Source organism: Rattus norvegicus, chromosome 2, assembly GCF_036323735.1.
Source record: "Rattus norvegicus strain BN/NHsdMcwi chromosome 2, GRCr8, whole genome shotgun sequence".
NCBI lineage: Eukaryota > Metazoa > Chordata > Mammalia > Rodentia > Muridae > Rattus > Rattus norvegicus.
In genome coordinates, this window is record NC_086020.1 from 146,813,984 (window position 1) to 146,827,292 (window position 13,309).

Sequence of the window (13,309 nt, forward strand, 5' to 3'; positions counted from 1 at the left end):
TGACCCAGTGCTTAAAGTGCTTGCCTCATGTGCTGGTTAGCTTGAACTGTCAGCTTGACATAATCTAAGATCACCTGAGAGACTTAGTGAGGAATAGTCTTGATTGGGTGGCCTATGGGCATCTCTCTCTCTCTCTCTCTCTCTCTCTCTCTCTCTCTCTCTGTGTGTGTGTGTGTGTGTGTGTGTGTGTGTGTGTGTGTGTGTGTTGTCTTGATAGTTAATTGACATGGCAAAAAACTAGCCCACTATGGACCACATTGCACTGTAGTTAAGGACCCAGCCCTTATGAGAGAGGAGAGAGCTAGCTGAGTGTTAACAAGGATCTTTTCATTATTTCTGCTCTTGGCCATGAATTCAATGCTCCAAGCTCTTCCCCCTACTCTTTGTTTCATATTTTCTTTTGTATGATTATACTAATAAGCGTCCCTACAATAATGGACTATACGAAGTATAAGCCAAATCAACCCTTTCTTCCTCTTTTTATCAGGTTATGTCACAACAAAAGAAAGAAAACCAGCACACCTTGTAAACAGCAGGCATGAGGACTAGCATTCAGAATCCAAGAGCCCATGTAAATGCACACTGGGTCTAGCAAGCTGTCTGTAATTCTGGTACTGAGAAGCCAGGGACTCAGGATGTCTGGATCAAGCTGGTTGGCTAGTCCTGTTAGTGATCTCTGGTTTCAACTGGGAGGCACTGACTCCAAAAACGAAGTTGGAAAGTGGGTAAAGAAGACTCCCTATATCCCTTGTCTCCATGCATGCCCCCACACCTGGAAATGAGTCCAAAATATGTCTCCGGTAACTCTGAATTGTATTTGTAGTGTTGGTCCCAAGCAAGAGATTGGCCACACATAAAGATACCACATATTCCAATTGTCTCAAAGCCAGGGGGGTACTATTGCGTGTATATTCCTCAATTCTAGGGAACAAAATCACAATGCTTGCAGTACTATATTGCTAAATGTGTTTGACCCAATCCCTTTCTGTCGCTGCACTACCTGGCACTTGCTTCCATTCGACTTTCTTGACATCACTGCTCATTCTCAGCAGTGGCACACTTCCTGCCTTCCATTCTGAGACTAGACCATATCCACTGACAGTGGACAACAACCTGGTCATCTCATAAAGATAACTCCTAAAGGGGCCTCTGCCCCAGCCCACCTCTAATATAGTCAGACATACATGCTCTCCACTGAGCCAAACTGTTGTGGTCCTGGCTTTGCAGTTTGAGAGTGATCCGTGTAAGATTCGTGTTTCCTCCTAATTGATTATAAATCCTTGAGGTTAAGTATCCCATTTCTGTTTCTTTGCCCTACTGTGATCTTGGGCCTGTTCTTTCTCTAGGCAATCCTTGTGTTACTCAGGACATGACTGGCTCAGTCTGGATTTACCCCATGGAACACACAATTCCTCTCTCAATCTGCCTGGCTTTATTTAAAGTATTCATCTGCAAATATGTCTGTGCTGTTCTTTTTATACATTACTTACTTGTTGGCCACTGCTCCACCCAGAGAATAAAATCCTTTGTGGAAAGTGATTGTTCTGTGTTCACTTCCAAACACAGAACCTAGAATTGGTAACTGGTTAAGCTGATGCTCTCTAAAACCCTTGGGCAATGAATGGAGGCATTGTGGGCAGGGGTAGAGGGAGTGCTTTCTTTATGGAAAGAAGAGAAAAGGGGATAAAACAAAGAATGAAAGAGAGGAAAGAAGGAAGAATAGAGAAGTAATAGCATTCTTAGAAACCTAAAGCAGCTGATGCTCACATTAAATGGAGGAAACAGGCCTCCTTCATACTGTTTCCATTGTCTTAAATGCACAGGACAATGAGAATTAAGTATGACAGCACCAATGCGGTCCTGCTTTGCTTCAATGGTTTTGTCCTCCTGTTAAGACAGCAGGTCAACAGTCCCTAGCTTTCCATCCTTACTACCATTCCCTGCTTCTAAAATCTTCATTCTGATGTATCCCAAAGAGTTAATCACAATGCTTTTAGGTAACTTATAAAGTATATGATTAAATTAATACATAAAGTGTTTTAATTTTATAAACATTGAAAATATCTTGATTTTATATGAAATTAAGTTTTTGTAATTTTTACAGTCAATGGTGTATGTTTCATGTTGTGTTATATAATATATAGTGTAAGATGTGTTACCTATATTTAGATAATGACCATTAAAAGAACTTACTTTTTGTGGAAAATGCATAATTATCCTTGAAGATAGACAAATAAATAGATTCATACAACTTTTCCGAGTATAGTTATTCAAGTGGTAAAGAAGTCTGGATTCAGGCTATGGGACTTACCTTTTTTCTTGTGTGAAAAGGTACAAGCACATAAGCTTAAAAGTGACTATTCTAGAAGCTTCTTCTTCTAGATATTTTTTTACTTACATATGGTAAGAAAGCAAAGGAAATGAGGCTGGGTTCTGGCTTTGATACTATCATACAATGCATTTAATCAGTATTATCTTATATATTATAGTGTTATTGCATAATATATGACTACATTTTTACAATTATTTTATCCTGGTATAATAAAAATTAATTATAGGCAAGTATCTCAAAGGGTTTCTATATTTCTATTTTTATAATTATCTTTCTTAGGTTTAGATGATATGGAAAGAAGAGGAAGAAAAGATGTTATAGAATGAGGCAGTGAGAATTCACTGAGCTGTGGATTCTGGTACAGAGAACAAAGAACATAGTTCATAATGCAAACACTCTTACGCAAGTTTTAAAGAATATATATATATACATATATATATATATGTATATATATATATATATATATATATATATATCACTCTTTCTTTTATCTATATTATGGGAAAACCAGGAGCTAACATTATCTGCAAAAAATCATGTCTCCTGATTGTATTCCTCTTGGAGTCATTGGCAAAATCAAGACTTGAAAGAATTGAAGTATCTCAGGAAGCTGCTGTGAAAACCTTTTCCTTTACCTAAAATAAATAAATAAATAAATAAATAAATAAATAATGTAGCTTTATTTTATCTGAAATTGTTTTCTATAATTTCCTTTTTCTCCTGAGAATGGCCTCCCTTTTGTGCTTATGGATGTGTGCATTCATGAGTCTGCAGACTGTAACATCAACTCCCAGTATAAGAGAAACCTAAGTGGTCTCCTGGCACTGAAGAACCAGTAGATTCTAAATGGGGTAGCTATTAGCTTTTTATTACTATATAATGATTTTTTTACTAGTTTCCACAATTTGAAACATGACTATTGTTCTTGAAGACAACATGCTTTCAAATTTTAACATATGATTGGATATCTCTCCCACCCCCAGTGGTTCAAAATTTTAAATAGTAACAGGTTAGGCTTACTTGATGGCAACATTGTTTCAGGTCTGAATTTATTTTGGCTCCTGTCTGAGGTTTAGATTGGCTTGCTTGCCTTGTCACAGCATTCTTTTTCTCTTTATCTCTGAAAAATAACATTTTCCTTTGATTTGCTCTTTACTAGAACATTCTATTGTTTCTAACATTCAAGGGCCTTTCTTCTGTTTCTTTTTGTTATATGTGTTGGAGCAGAAAATTTGAGTCTGTTTCAATCCTCCACTCGTTTCTAGCAGTTCCCCGTCTGGCAGCGCTGGAGTTGATAGTTTCCCCTCGTGTACTATACATGGGTTCAAAGTCCTGTTTTTCACTCGGTTCAATTGCAAAGGGCAAATTTTCTAGCACATGGGGGATAAAATCATCAAATCTCTAACTCGGAAATGGTCTGAGCACAACTTTAAATGAATACTTCAAACAGGATTAGGTCCTGGCAGTTCCCTGGACTGTCTGAGCAGGGAGACAAGGAGGCTCTAATGTAGCAGCAGGTGCAAAGGTAGCCTGTGTTGTCAGGAAGTCAGGGCTCTGTTGGTAGAAAATGGGAAGCAACTGAAAACACTGAAAGGCTAATAGCAATGCAGTAGGCTAAGCTAGGGGCCTTGGGAGTTTCCCAAGGCCCCTCCCTTCCTCCATCCTTGCATGAGTCAGTTTTCCAGTGTGTCTACACCCATTTACCCTTCCTTTGCCAACATCCCAAAATACATTCCCAGTAACCCTCCAAGCATTCGCCAAAGATCTTTCTAGAATGCAAGTCCAGACTCCACCCTTTCGCCCTGGTCCTGCGAACTAGTTCATAGTTTTCTGAATAACGTTGAAACTCTGGCTGTCTCTCCTGCCTACACGTTAATCTCCTCCTTTTACAGAAAGGGATAGAGCAGATGACTATATTGATTCTACATGGCATTGAAACAGATAGGTTTCTTGCCCGTGCTCTGCACTTTTCTCCACGGTCCCAGGGCCCACTTGTACCCAACTCCCTGTGCTGATGTAAATGAGCACGTGGAAGCCAGAGGTCCTCATCAAGTGTCTTCTGAAATTTACCTCCCATCTTATTATCTGCTTTTGAATGCCTCTCATTGAATCTGGAATTCAGTGGTGGCTAATGGACTATGAATATCTGGCATTCTCTACCTGATCCTAGCACTGTCAGTACAGACCCTTGCCTAAATGTTTTGAATCTGAACTCAGGTTCTCCAGCCTGAGCTCCAGCTTCTTTACAAATGAGCCATCTCCCTAGCCAGCTAGCTTCTCTAGTCAACTCTCCTTTGATCTTACTAACTTCTGCACATTTTAAGGTAGCACTTGCATCGATTCCTTCAGGGAGCCATCCCTCCTTTTCTCAAGGGCATTTTGTTATTTTGCCCGCCATCTTAGCACCAGCTCTCTGGTGCTCTTTCCTACCATGCTGCTCCACGAAGTACAGTCCTTGTAGTCCATTCTCCCTTACTTACCTCCATCCTACCTATACTTAATTAACACTTCTGCCATAGTTCACATTCCACCCCTTTGCTGGAATGAATGTGAGAGAAAGTCCCCAGGCGATTAGTGGTTACTAATTGTCAGTTAGAAACTCCCTGTCTCCATTCTCTGAGAAAATGTTAGTTTCATTCTACTTTGTTTCCATTGTTGGGGACTTGGGTACTTTTAATAATTAACACTGAGAAGTGGTAATAGTTAATTAGTTATTTCAGGAAGGGACCAGTAAGCAGCATTAAGTCGGTGTTTCATGAACCAGCAGAGGATCAAGAGCTTAGTCTGTTACTGGTACCTTTGCAAAGTACTTGAGTTAACACCTTCTGGACCTGGACATTTTTTTTTTATTCCGCCTAGGAAAGTATGCCTCACCCACTCAACACAAACACGTAGGGAGAAATCCAGCTACAGTTTGCCTTCGCTCACCGAATCTCCACGTATGTTCAAACCATGAAACAAACGTCTTTTAGTCAAAAATCATCCCTGACGAAGTTATCAGAATTCCTGAAATTCACCGGAAATCCCGTCCACAGATGTTCAAACTTTATCTCTTCTTAGGCACTCATAATTCTTTTCATTCAAAGCCAAGTTACAGGATAGCACCTCGTGAAATAGGGGCTGGTGTTTCATTTGCTCGGGCCGGCAGTTGCCCAGGGTTTGTTTGCGTGGGAGTACCTCTGCATAGCCTAAGATGTTATTTTATTTTAAAAGAGGAAGCTCTGCTTGCTTTCTGTACACCACCTGGCAGAGTTGGAAGTAAGGGAGCCTTTAAACTGCAAGTTTTATTTGCCGATGAGGCGGGAAGGTGGCCTGTGTTTGTGTTTGGGTGACGATCAGTTTTCTCGCAGAACTCCAAAACTGAGCGTTGATTGCTGAGAAAGATACCCACCAACACCCGTGCAGCTTCTTTCCCGCCCTTCGCCTTCCAGGTTCCAGGCGGTGCGGTTCTTCTGCCGCTGCAGGCCGGGCCGCTGACTCTAACCTTCCGTCTAACCTTGCGGGCCTCGCAGACTGGGCGCGGAGCCCCAGGAGCTGGAGCAGCGGTGAGCGGCGCGGGCCCGGGCGAGCGGGCGAGCGGGCGGGCGGGGGCCGGGGCTGCGCGTGGGAGCTCGGCGCGTCCGCGCGCCTTCCTGGCGGGGCTGGCGCGGGGGAGGGGCCGCGCAGCGGCGGAAACCGGCGCGCGGCGATAAGAGGCTGCACGGCGACATGCCACAGTCTCTCAACGCAGCCCGACGAGTCGGGGCGCTAGCCATGCTCCGGTGACCCGGACCCGGCCAGTTTCCTTTCCCGTGGCGGGCATCCCGGAGTAGCGATCCCACAATGCCCCGGGCAGTCGGGGCCCCGGCGGGCAGCCTGCACGGCCACGTGAGAGGTGAGTGGCGGGGCGGCCGCGCATTGTTCTGCGCTGCGGGCGGCGCTGCGGCGGCCTCCGGTGGCGCTCGGGGGTCCTCGGCCCGTACCGTGGCCGCGCGCTGAGGCTCCCGGCCCTGCTCCGCGCCTCTCTGCGGGCCCCCGCAGGGCGCCGCGGGGCAGGACCGGTGGCCCGGGAGCTGGGGCAGGTGCGTGACCGAGTGCTGTGAACTCGGTGACCTCTGCCAGGGTCGATGGGGACGGCCACGGGTCGCGCGGGTCCCGGCAGCGCCCGCATCCCTCTGCCGGGGCTGCCATCCAGCACCGGCTTCATGTGGGCCAAGTATGTGCACGCAGAGGTTAATGCTCTGCCTGCCACCCATAAATTACGCATGACATGTTTAGTTGGGCTGCCTTATATGGAGAGTGCTGTATTTCAGTCCAGTGTGCTTTTTGCCAAGTTTACAGGGCGGAAGACGCCCTGCTTGAGAGGGCTGCCGCTTTTCCTCCCTTTCTGGTCGGTTTGTAGTGCGTCACTCAAAAAACTGTAAGAAAAGTAAGTATAGAGCTTTTCAGGGTGGAGCCACAGAAGGCTGGAGGAATTGCTTTCATGAAAAGTAATCAGTATATGGACTGGTTTTTAAATAAAATCAAGACAGATATGTAGCCTTTCCTCAACCTTAAAGAAAAAGACGACCGACTCTAATATTGTTAGTAATGTGTCATATGATACTATTTTGATTTTAGAGCATGTAACATGAGATTTAAAGAAATTATATGTATATATAATTTATATATATTATATATATAATATATATGGAGCTGAAGCCTTCCTGGCTAGCCCACAGCATGTTACAACTACAGGGGTGTTGAGACAGGCCTATTAGGCTGCTAAAATGGGTTTATGTGCAGTATACATCCCCAGGATTAAAAACAAAGTTAGAAGCTCCCTGGAAGGTTATTGCTACGGTCTTAGGTTTCTGTGTTCACCAGCCCAAACACACACCATAGCAAGTGATTAATAAAGTCTGCCACACTCTGAGCTATTTCATAAACAAATTAATGCAAGGAGAGGGAAGTCATAATTATGGCCTGTGGATATGCCGGATTTCTGCAGCCTTTGAAATAGTACACTAGTGGACACTTTAGACCCCCTTCCTGGGTTTCAACACAGTGTTTACACAAAGAACTTACTTAGTCCATAACTTTCCACAGTAGGTCAGTGTCTCTGTCCACACTCTCTTCTATGCTTTACAGTGTTGATGTTGTTAACCTGGTCCTGTTTTTGACCTAAAATTCTGGTCCCCGAGACAAGTTAAAGTGAAGATTGAAGGGCTGCAGAATGCTGAAGGACTTAGTCAGTACGCAGGATGTGTTGAGTATGTAGTTGGTAGCCTGAAGATAATGCGTTATTTCACAGCGGGAGAAAGCACGTGGCTGTCACTTCCGTCTTCTCCACCTGAAAAGTTGGTGACAGCTAAACTAGCTTTCTAGAAACCCATCCTGTTCCAACTTCCTGCATTTGTACAGGGTTACCTTCTCTTTTTATCTCTGTTATGCTTCTTTCCTTATTCAAGATCTAGACATAGTTTTTTATGTTTCTTTGTTTAATGCAGAGTTTCCTCAGCCAGAGCTACTAAGTTGACTGTTGTGTTCATAGAACAGGTTGGGTCAGCCAGCCGCAGGAAACCTGTTCGTCTCTTTTAAAATTACACCCTCACCATAGACATCATATACATCATAGACACATTTTACTATTGGGAGAGACTTAAGCAGACCTCACATACACTTCATTGGATATTTTTCTCCTGAAATTGAGAGTGAATTTGAGCATAAGATATACATCTAGTATAGTATTCTGGCACATGCCAAAGGAGAAAGCAGTCTTACATGGCTTGGGATATCATTGCCTGTGTGCACACTTCCACATCTGAGGCAGACTCCAAGTGGAATTCATTAAATTTTGGTTCTAACATTCTGTTCTTGCTCAGGGCATAGAATTCCTGCGAAATGAAACACTTGGTTCTTTTCAGAGCAAGAAGAGATTATCTCAAGGTTTCTCCTTGGGGGTGGAGGAGGCGGGTAGAAACATGCAGTGATGGCTTTCCTTGAGGAAGAGTGTGCCATTCTTATATAATAGTTCCGATTTTTAGTGCAAGTAAGAAAATATTTTTACATATTGCCCCTCCCCCCACCATCGCTGTCACCTTAGGTTAGTCTTGTATTTGATCTACTTATGGAGGCTAAAAGGTTTGTTGCAGCTTCTGGCTTTCTGCTTGTTGATAGATAGGTGTGCAGAGTAGAGAGCTTCTGAGGTCCTGCTTGGAGGAAGCCCAAATGAGTAGGCAGTTGATGTTTCTTGTTGCTGTGTTTTTTTTCCCCCTCTCTAAAGGGCGTTAGAGAGACCTGTGTATGATGGTCAGGACAGTAGAGAAAATGAGCAAAATATATTCACTAACTGATTCTGTGTAGGGCTCTAACTGGATGCATTGGAAGGTTTTCGAGTGTCTGGATTTCCAGGAAGTTTAGAATGTGCTGTGAGGTACAGAAGCCACTAGCCACGTGCGCTGCTAGCACTGAGATGTTTTATGTAAAACACATGCTAGCCTATGAAATTTTGTACAAGGACTGTAAAATACTTGGTTATATCATATTAATTGTTTTAGAGGTAATGTATTAAGTATTGGTTTTGATAGGACATGTTGTTATATTTACTTCCCATTTTTTTTACTGTTTACTCCCCCGCCCCCAAACAACTAGAAAGTTTGATATAACAAATATGGCTTGTGTTCTGTGAGGTGGCAATGTTTTGGAATAATGCAGGGAAGTGGTATTCTGAGAAAAAGCTTAAATTAGAGTTCGCCAGTCAAAATATTCCAAAAGCGATTTTTATTTTTACAAGATAAAGATGCTTATTATACACACAAACAAAATGACTTGCCTTTCTCATCCATTGTAACAAAAATTTAGCAAAAATACTACCATACGTCTATTTTTATTTCTTCAAAACTGCTATTTAGCTTAGAGAGTTAATGATGAGGTGGTGCTAACAGAGAGAGACTTATAATTAGGAGGATGAGCTTAACACCTCTCAGATGCCAGAATAGGGCATGATTGCTACTCTGAGACGCTTAGAAACACTGTACTTAGCATTGTCCTGGACTTACCAAACAGGAGCAAGCCAGTGAAATTTATTTTAAAATAGTGTTCCGTAAACAGCAATTATCTTCAGGTGCCTAATATGTATTTTCCTTTGTTATGACAGCCCTTCCTTAGACAATAAAGACAGCAAACAAAGCCAAACAACTTACAGGAAAGAAAGATTTTCACCTGTGTGGGGTGGGCATTGCTTTGTGTGTAAGCAGAGGCGAAGTTACGCTTCTGTTTTGTTGTTGTGTGTTGTGCCTGCTCTGAGGCAGGCATTCCCAGGCTTTGAGACATAGTCTTTATTCCCGAGAAAATATCTGCCTCTAAACAAAGCACACTCACATTGTCCTGGGCACATTCCTCTCAGATATTTTCATAACCGAAGTACACTTTGCCTTGCATAGTGAGTGCTATGCCAAACAATGTGATTCTTTTTCCAGCCATGTAAAGTTATGTTTGCCCATATTTCCTTCAAGGATATCAAAGGCATACACATTATTCTCTCCCCCCCCCCCCTCAGTCCCTCATTCCCTCTCTCTCTCTCTGATGGTGGAGCCTTATCTCAAATGGAGCCTCAGGGAGAATTCATCCCAATTTGGCAGCATGGTGACTCTGCCATCTGTGGAAACAGGCATATTTCATGTTAGTGTAAACAACTGTGCTGCACAGAAAGGACAGAGAAGATCCCTGTTGACTTGTGTTCATATCTGATGAGTCATAAAGCAAGTTAGGTAGAGAATTCATTAATCAAAAAGCAGCTGGATGGAAAGGATCAATTGAGATACATATACCATGTCTATAGACATTTTTGTTTTAAGAATTGAGGTAGGGAAACTGATGTTTATATAGTGTTATCATATTTATATATTTGTATAAGCACTGCAGTGATATTCTTGGGAGAAATAAAAGGCCTGACATATCCATGGTCATGGTTTGGTACATATTATTAAATTAAAAAAAAGCATGACAGACTGCTATCTCTGTTCTCTATGACACAATGTTAGAAAGGTGCTTGTCACATGTGCCTGTGTGACCCAATAGTCTTTGAGAGACTTTTTTTTTTAAAGTGAGACTGTTAGGGCTTTTTTTAAAATATATATATTTTCCTCACTTGTCAAAGGCTCTCTCTCTCTAGGTTTCTGTGATTATTCTTAGTTAAGCAGTACAAGATACATTATTTGAAGACTAGGGGAAGCCATAATAGCATCAAATAGGTAATTATTTGTCTCTATATATAGTTTGAAAAAGGGGAAGATATAATTTAAAATGATATAGTGGAATTTCATGAGAGTAAGATGATACAGAAGGGTTTTTGTTTGCCTGGTACAGCGGATTACATCTCATTGCTAATCTACTGCTTGAGTAAGCTGTTATCCCCAGCCTGGTATAGAACTTGTCACAAGACAGAGAAAAGTCCTGATGCAGTTCTGCCTAAGGGCATCTCCAGATAAATAAGGAACTGGAAGCCCAAAGTGTTCTTTTAGTTTTCCAGCTTTACCATAATATACCTTTTAAAGCATTCATTACATTCATCCAGTAATGTTTCTCTTTGTTTATACGTAACATTTACACAGAGGATTTCGCTATATACATTGTATTTTTCCAAATGACCTAAACTAGAAAGTTGGTAGCATTGTTTATTAGCATTAGTAGACACTCAATGAAACAGGACAACTTCTGCAGTATAGGTGCAAATGTCAGGAAAACCAAAATGGCAGCTGTGGTGAATAAATCATATAGAGAATTTGTAGAAGAGAAAGCAAGATTGAGATTTAGGAGACATTTCTACCAAGGATTTGATGATAGCTTTATTATATACCACAAACATTCCAAGTTCATCATACCAAGTGAGAAGGGGTTTTGTTAGGGAAAATGAAACTTCAGATACAGAATAAGCAGGCAAGGAGAAGCACATATGAGTAAAGAGGTTTATATATACAGTTACAATCTCTAACTTCTCAGGACTCAAATGAAAGAAATAGGAAAGTCAAAGAGTATCTGATGATTTTGGACTGACTAGGGAGTAATATTTTGTGGATTCAAAAACAGCAATATTGCTGCCATTTTAAGAAGCAGTCTGGGGAAGGTTTGGTAAAGTCTGATTTCTTTTAGGACTCTGGTACTGACATCTGTCCACAGCAAAAGATATGAGAGGTAAGGAAACACTTTAAAAGACATTTTACAAAAGTTACAGGTCGGTGCATATCCTAAGCACGAACTGTATGGAAGGATGCCAAAGCACTGTGTAAAGCAGGAATACACAGGTGTTAACATTATCATTGAGGACATTTTCTAATCTTGATTTAGTATTAGAATTCCAGACTATTTACAACTGTCCATTTTCACATTCTACCCAACAGTAAAAATGAGATGTCAGCATCTTGTCTGATCATAGAAGGAAGCTGTCTGCTTAGTAGTTCCTTTACTCATTATACTAGAGAGAAAGCAGGGAGGTGGTCAAGTGAGGCAGCTCATTGATCTACTTGCTGTTGGGAGGTTGGTGTGAAGCCCACAGTGTTGGCTATACTGAGTACACTCATCTTCCTCAAAAGGCCGATTCACTCTTATTTGGTTATATGCTTAACCAAATTTTTACTTAAAAGCTAAGTTTGAAAGGATGTAAAAACTCCTGAGAAATACCATATCTAAGTTTCTTTTGAAAGTTCTCTTTTTAATACACTAAAGGTAGAATAATAAAGACTTCCCTGGCTATGATTTCTTTTGTCTGATGCCAACACTATAATTTTATCTTATGTACTTATTGCATTTTATCAATTTCCTGACAAGAACAATAGGTTTAAGAGAACTATTTTCCATCCCATATTCGATGACATAATTGAATAAGTAACAATTTATAAATTAGTAGAAGTTGCTACTTGTATATCGCTTTATACAATCTCCTTAAGTATTCTCTAGAGCTGTAGCATAGATCTTAGGACTTTTGTCTTAAGGGGTAATCAGAATGATTAGGAGCTTTGGTGATTTCCAGAACCAGAAGACGATTTTTTTTTTCTTCAGTAGACACATTTTAACCCTTTAATGCTTTGTCTTGTCCCCAATGTTAAAGAACTGAGATGTGAATATAAGTGCGGATAATACTAGCACTGTGGAGAATGACTTCTGAATGTACAGTGAGGATTTAAAGTAATGCACACATTCCTCAGCAGAGCTTTATGAGGTAGCACTGCTAATGTCTTGGTTTTGGAGATTGGGAAACTGGGTCAGAGATATTTCAAGTTTATTGCACAAGATTACTTAGTTACTAAATAGCCCAGAGAGCACTTGAGCCACGGCCCTTCAGTTTTAGAATATCTGCACTCATGTAAAAGAATAAAGACAAGTGAAGTATGTGTTTTGGGGGTTGCCAGGTTATTTAAGATATCAAAGATTTGAGATACTTTTTACAAGGGTCATGCAGAGCACATGGAGAAATGTGTAGAGGAAGGGTAAATGGTGGAGGGTAAATAAAAAAGAGACGGAAGGAGGGTAGTACAGGAGAGGAACATAAGGGGTGGAAAAGGGGGTCTGGGGACATCGTGCAACACATGCAGGTGTGTGATGGTGGAGAGCACAGGAGGCTGTTTGCCTAGGGAAGTCACCTCTGGCAGGACGTTGTACTGCAGGGCCTTCATGAGCAGAGGTACAGATTGGTTGGGAGTATGTGAAGGGCTGAGGTAGGAAATGCTTTGTGCTGGAAATACAGCTTTTGGCTCTGAAGTGCATACAAATGATTGGATATGTGCAGGAAGAAGATACATTTTTTTATAGTGACTATTAAGAGGAATTTTAAATTTTACTTAGAACTAAAACACTATCAATAAAATGTTCTTATTTAAAACTTTATCATTGTTCTAATCACACTGATGCATATGAGCACCGTTACAGTGGAGAGTCAGAGTCAGCCAGGCATGTTAGTGCACGCCTCCAATCCCAGTGCTCAGGAAGCTGAAGTTGGGAGATCTGGTGTCCCACTAGGTC

The 13,309-nt window shown here is 41.5% G+C and overlaps 2 protein-coding genes across 41 annotated transcripts in view; one reads left to right on the forward strand and one right to left on the reverse strand.

Annotated features, from left to right (window-relative positions):
• Positions 1 to 13,309, forward strand: part of Mbnl1 (muscleblind-like splicing regulator 1) — a 174,567-nt gene that overhangs the window by 24,414 nt on the left and 136,844 nt on the right. For 19 of the 40 annotated variants that reach the window (XM_039101825.2, XM_039101835.2, XM_039101838.2 and 16 more), the window contains exon 1: positions 6,068 to 6,206. The exons of 7 other annotated variants lie outside the window; for them this stretch is intronic. The gene's annotated coding sequence lies outside the window, so the exon portion shown is untranslated. Of the gene's footprint in view, positions 1 to 5,757; positions 5,878 to 6,050; positions 6,207 to 13,309 lie in introns of those variants that run through there. 14 more of the 40 variants (XM_063281379.1, XM_063281381.1, XM_063281384.1 and 11 more) reach the window with 3 other exon arrangements.
• Positions 3,466 to 6,567, reverse strand: LOC120100833 (protein FAM246C-like). Its single transcript, XM_039103697.2, has 2 exons — positions 5,261 to 6,567; positions 3,466 to 3,886 (listed from the first exon to the last, which is right to left on the reverse strand). The coding sequence occupies exon 1, from the start codon at positions 6,565 to 6,567 to the stop codon at positions 5,824 to 5,826; it is 744 nt and encodes a 247-aa protein (XP_038959625.1). The 3' UTR covers positions 3,466 to 3,886; positions 5,261 to 5,823.

Bases quoted from the DNA above. Each gene is read 5' to 3' on its own strand.
- LOC120100833 (XM_039103697.2), bottom strand. From the start codon at position 6,567: ATGGGTGGCAGGCAGAGCATTAACCTCTGCGTGCACATACTTGGCCCA.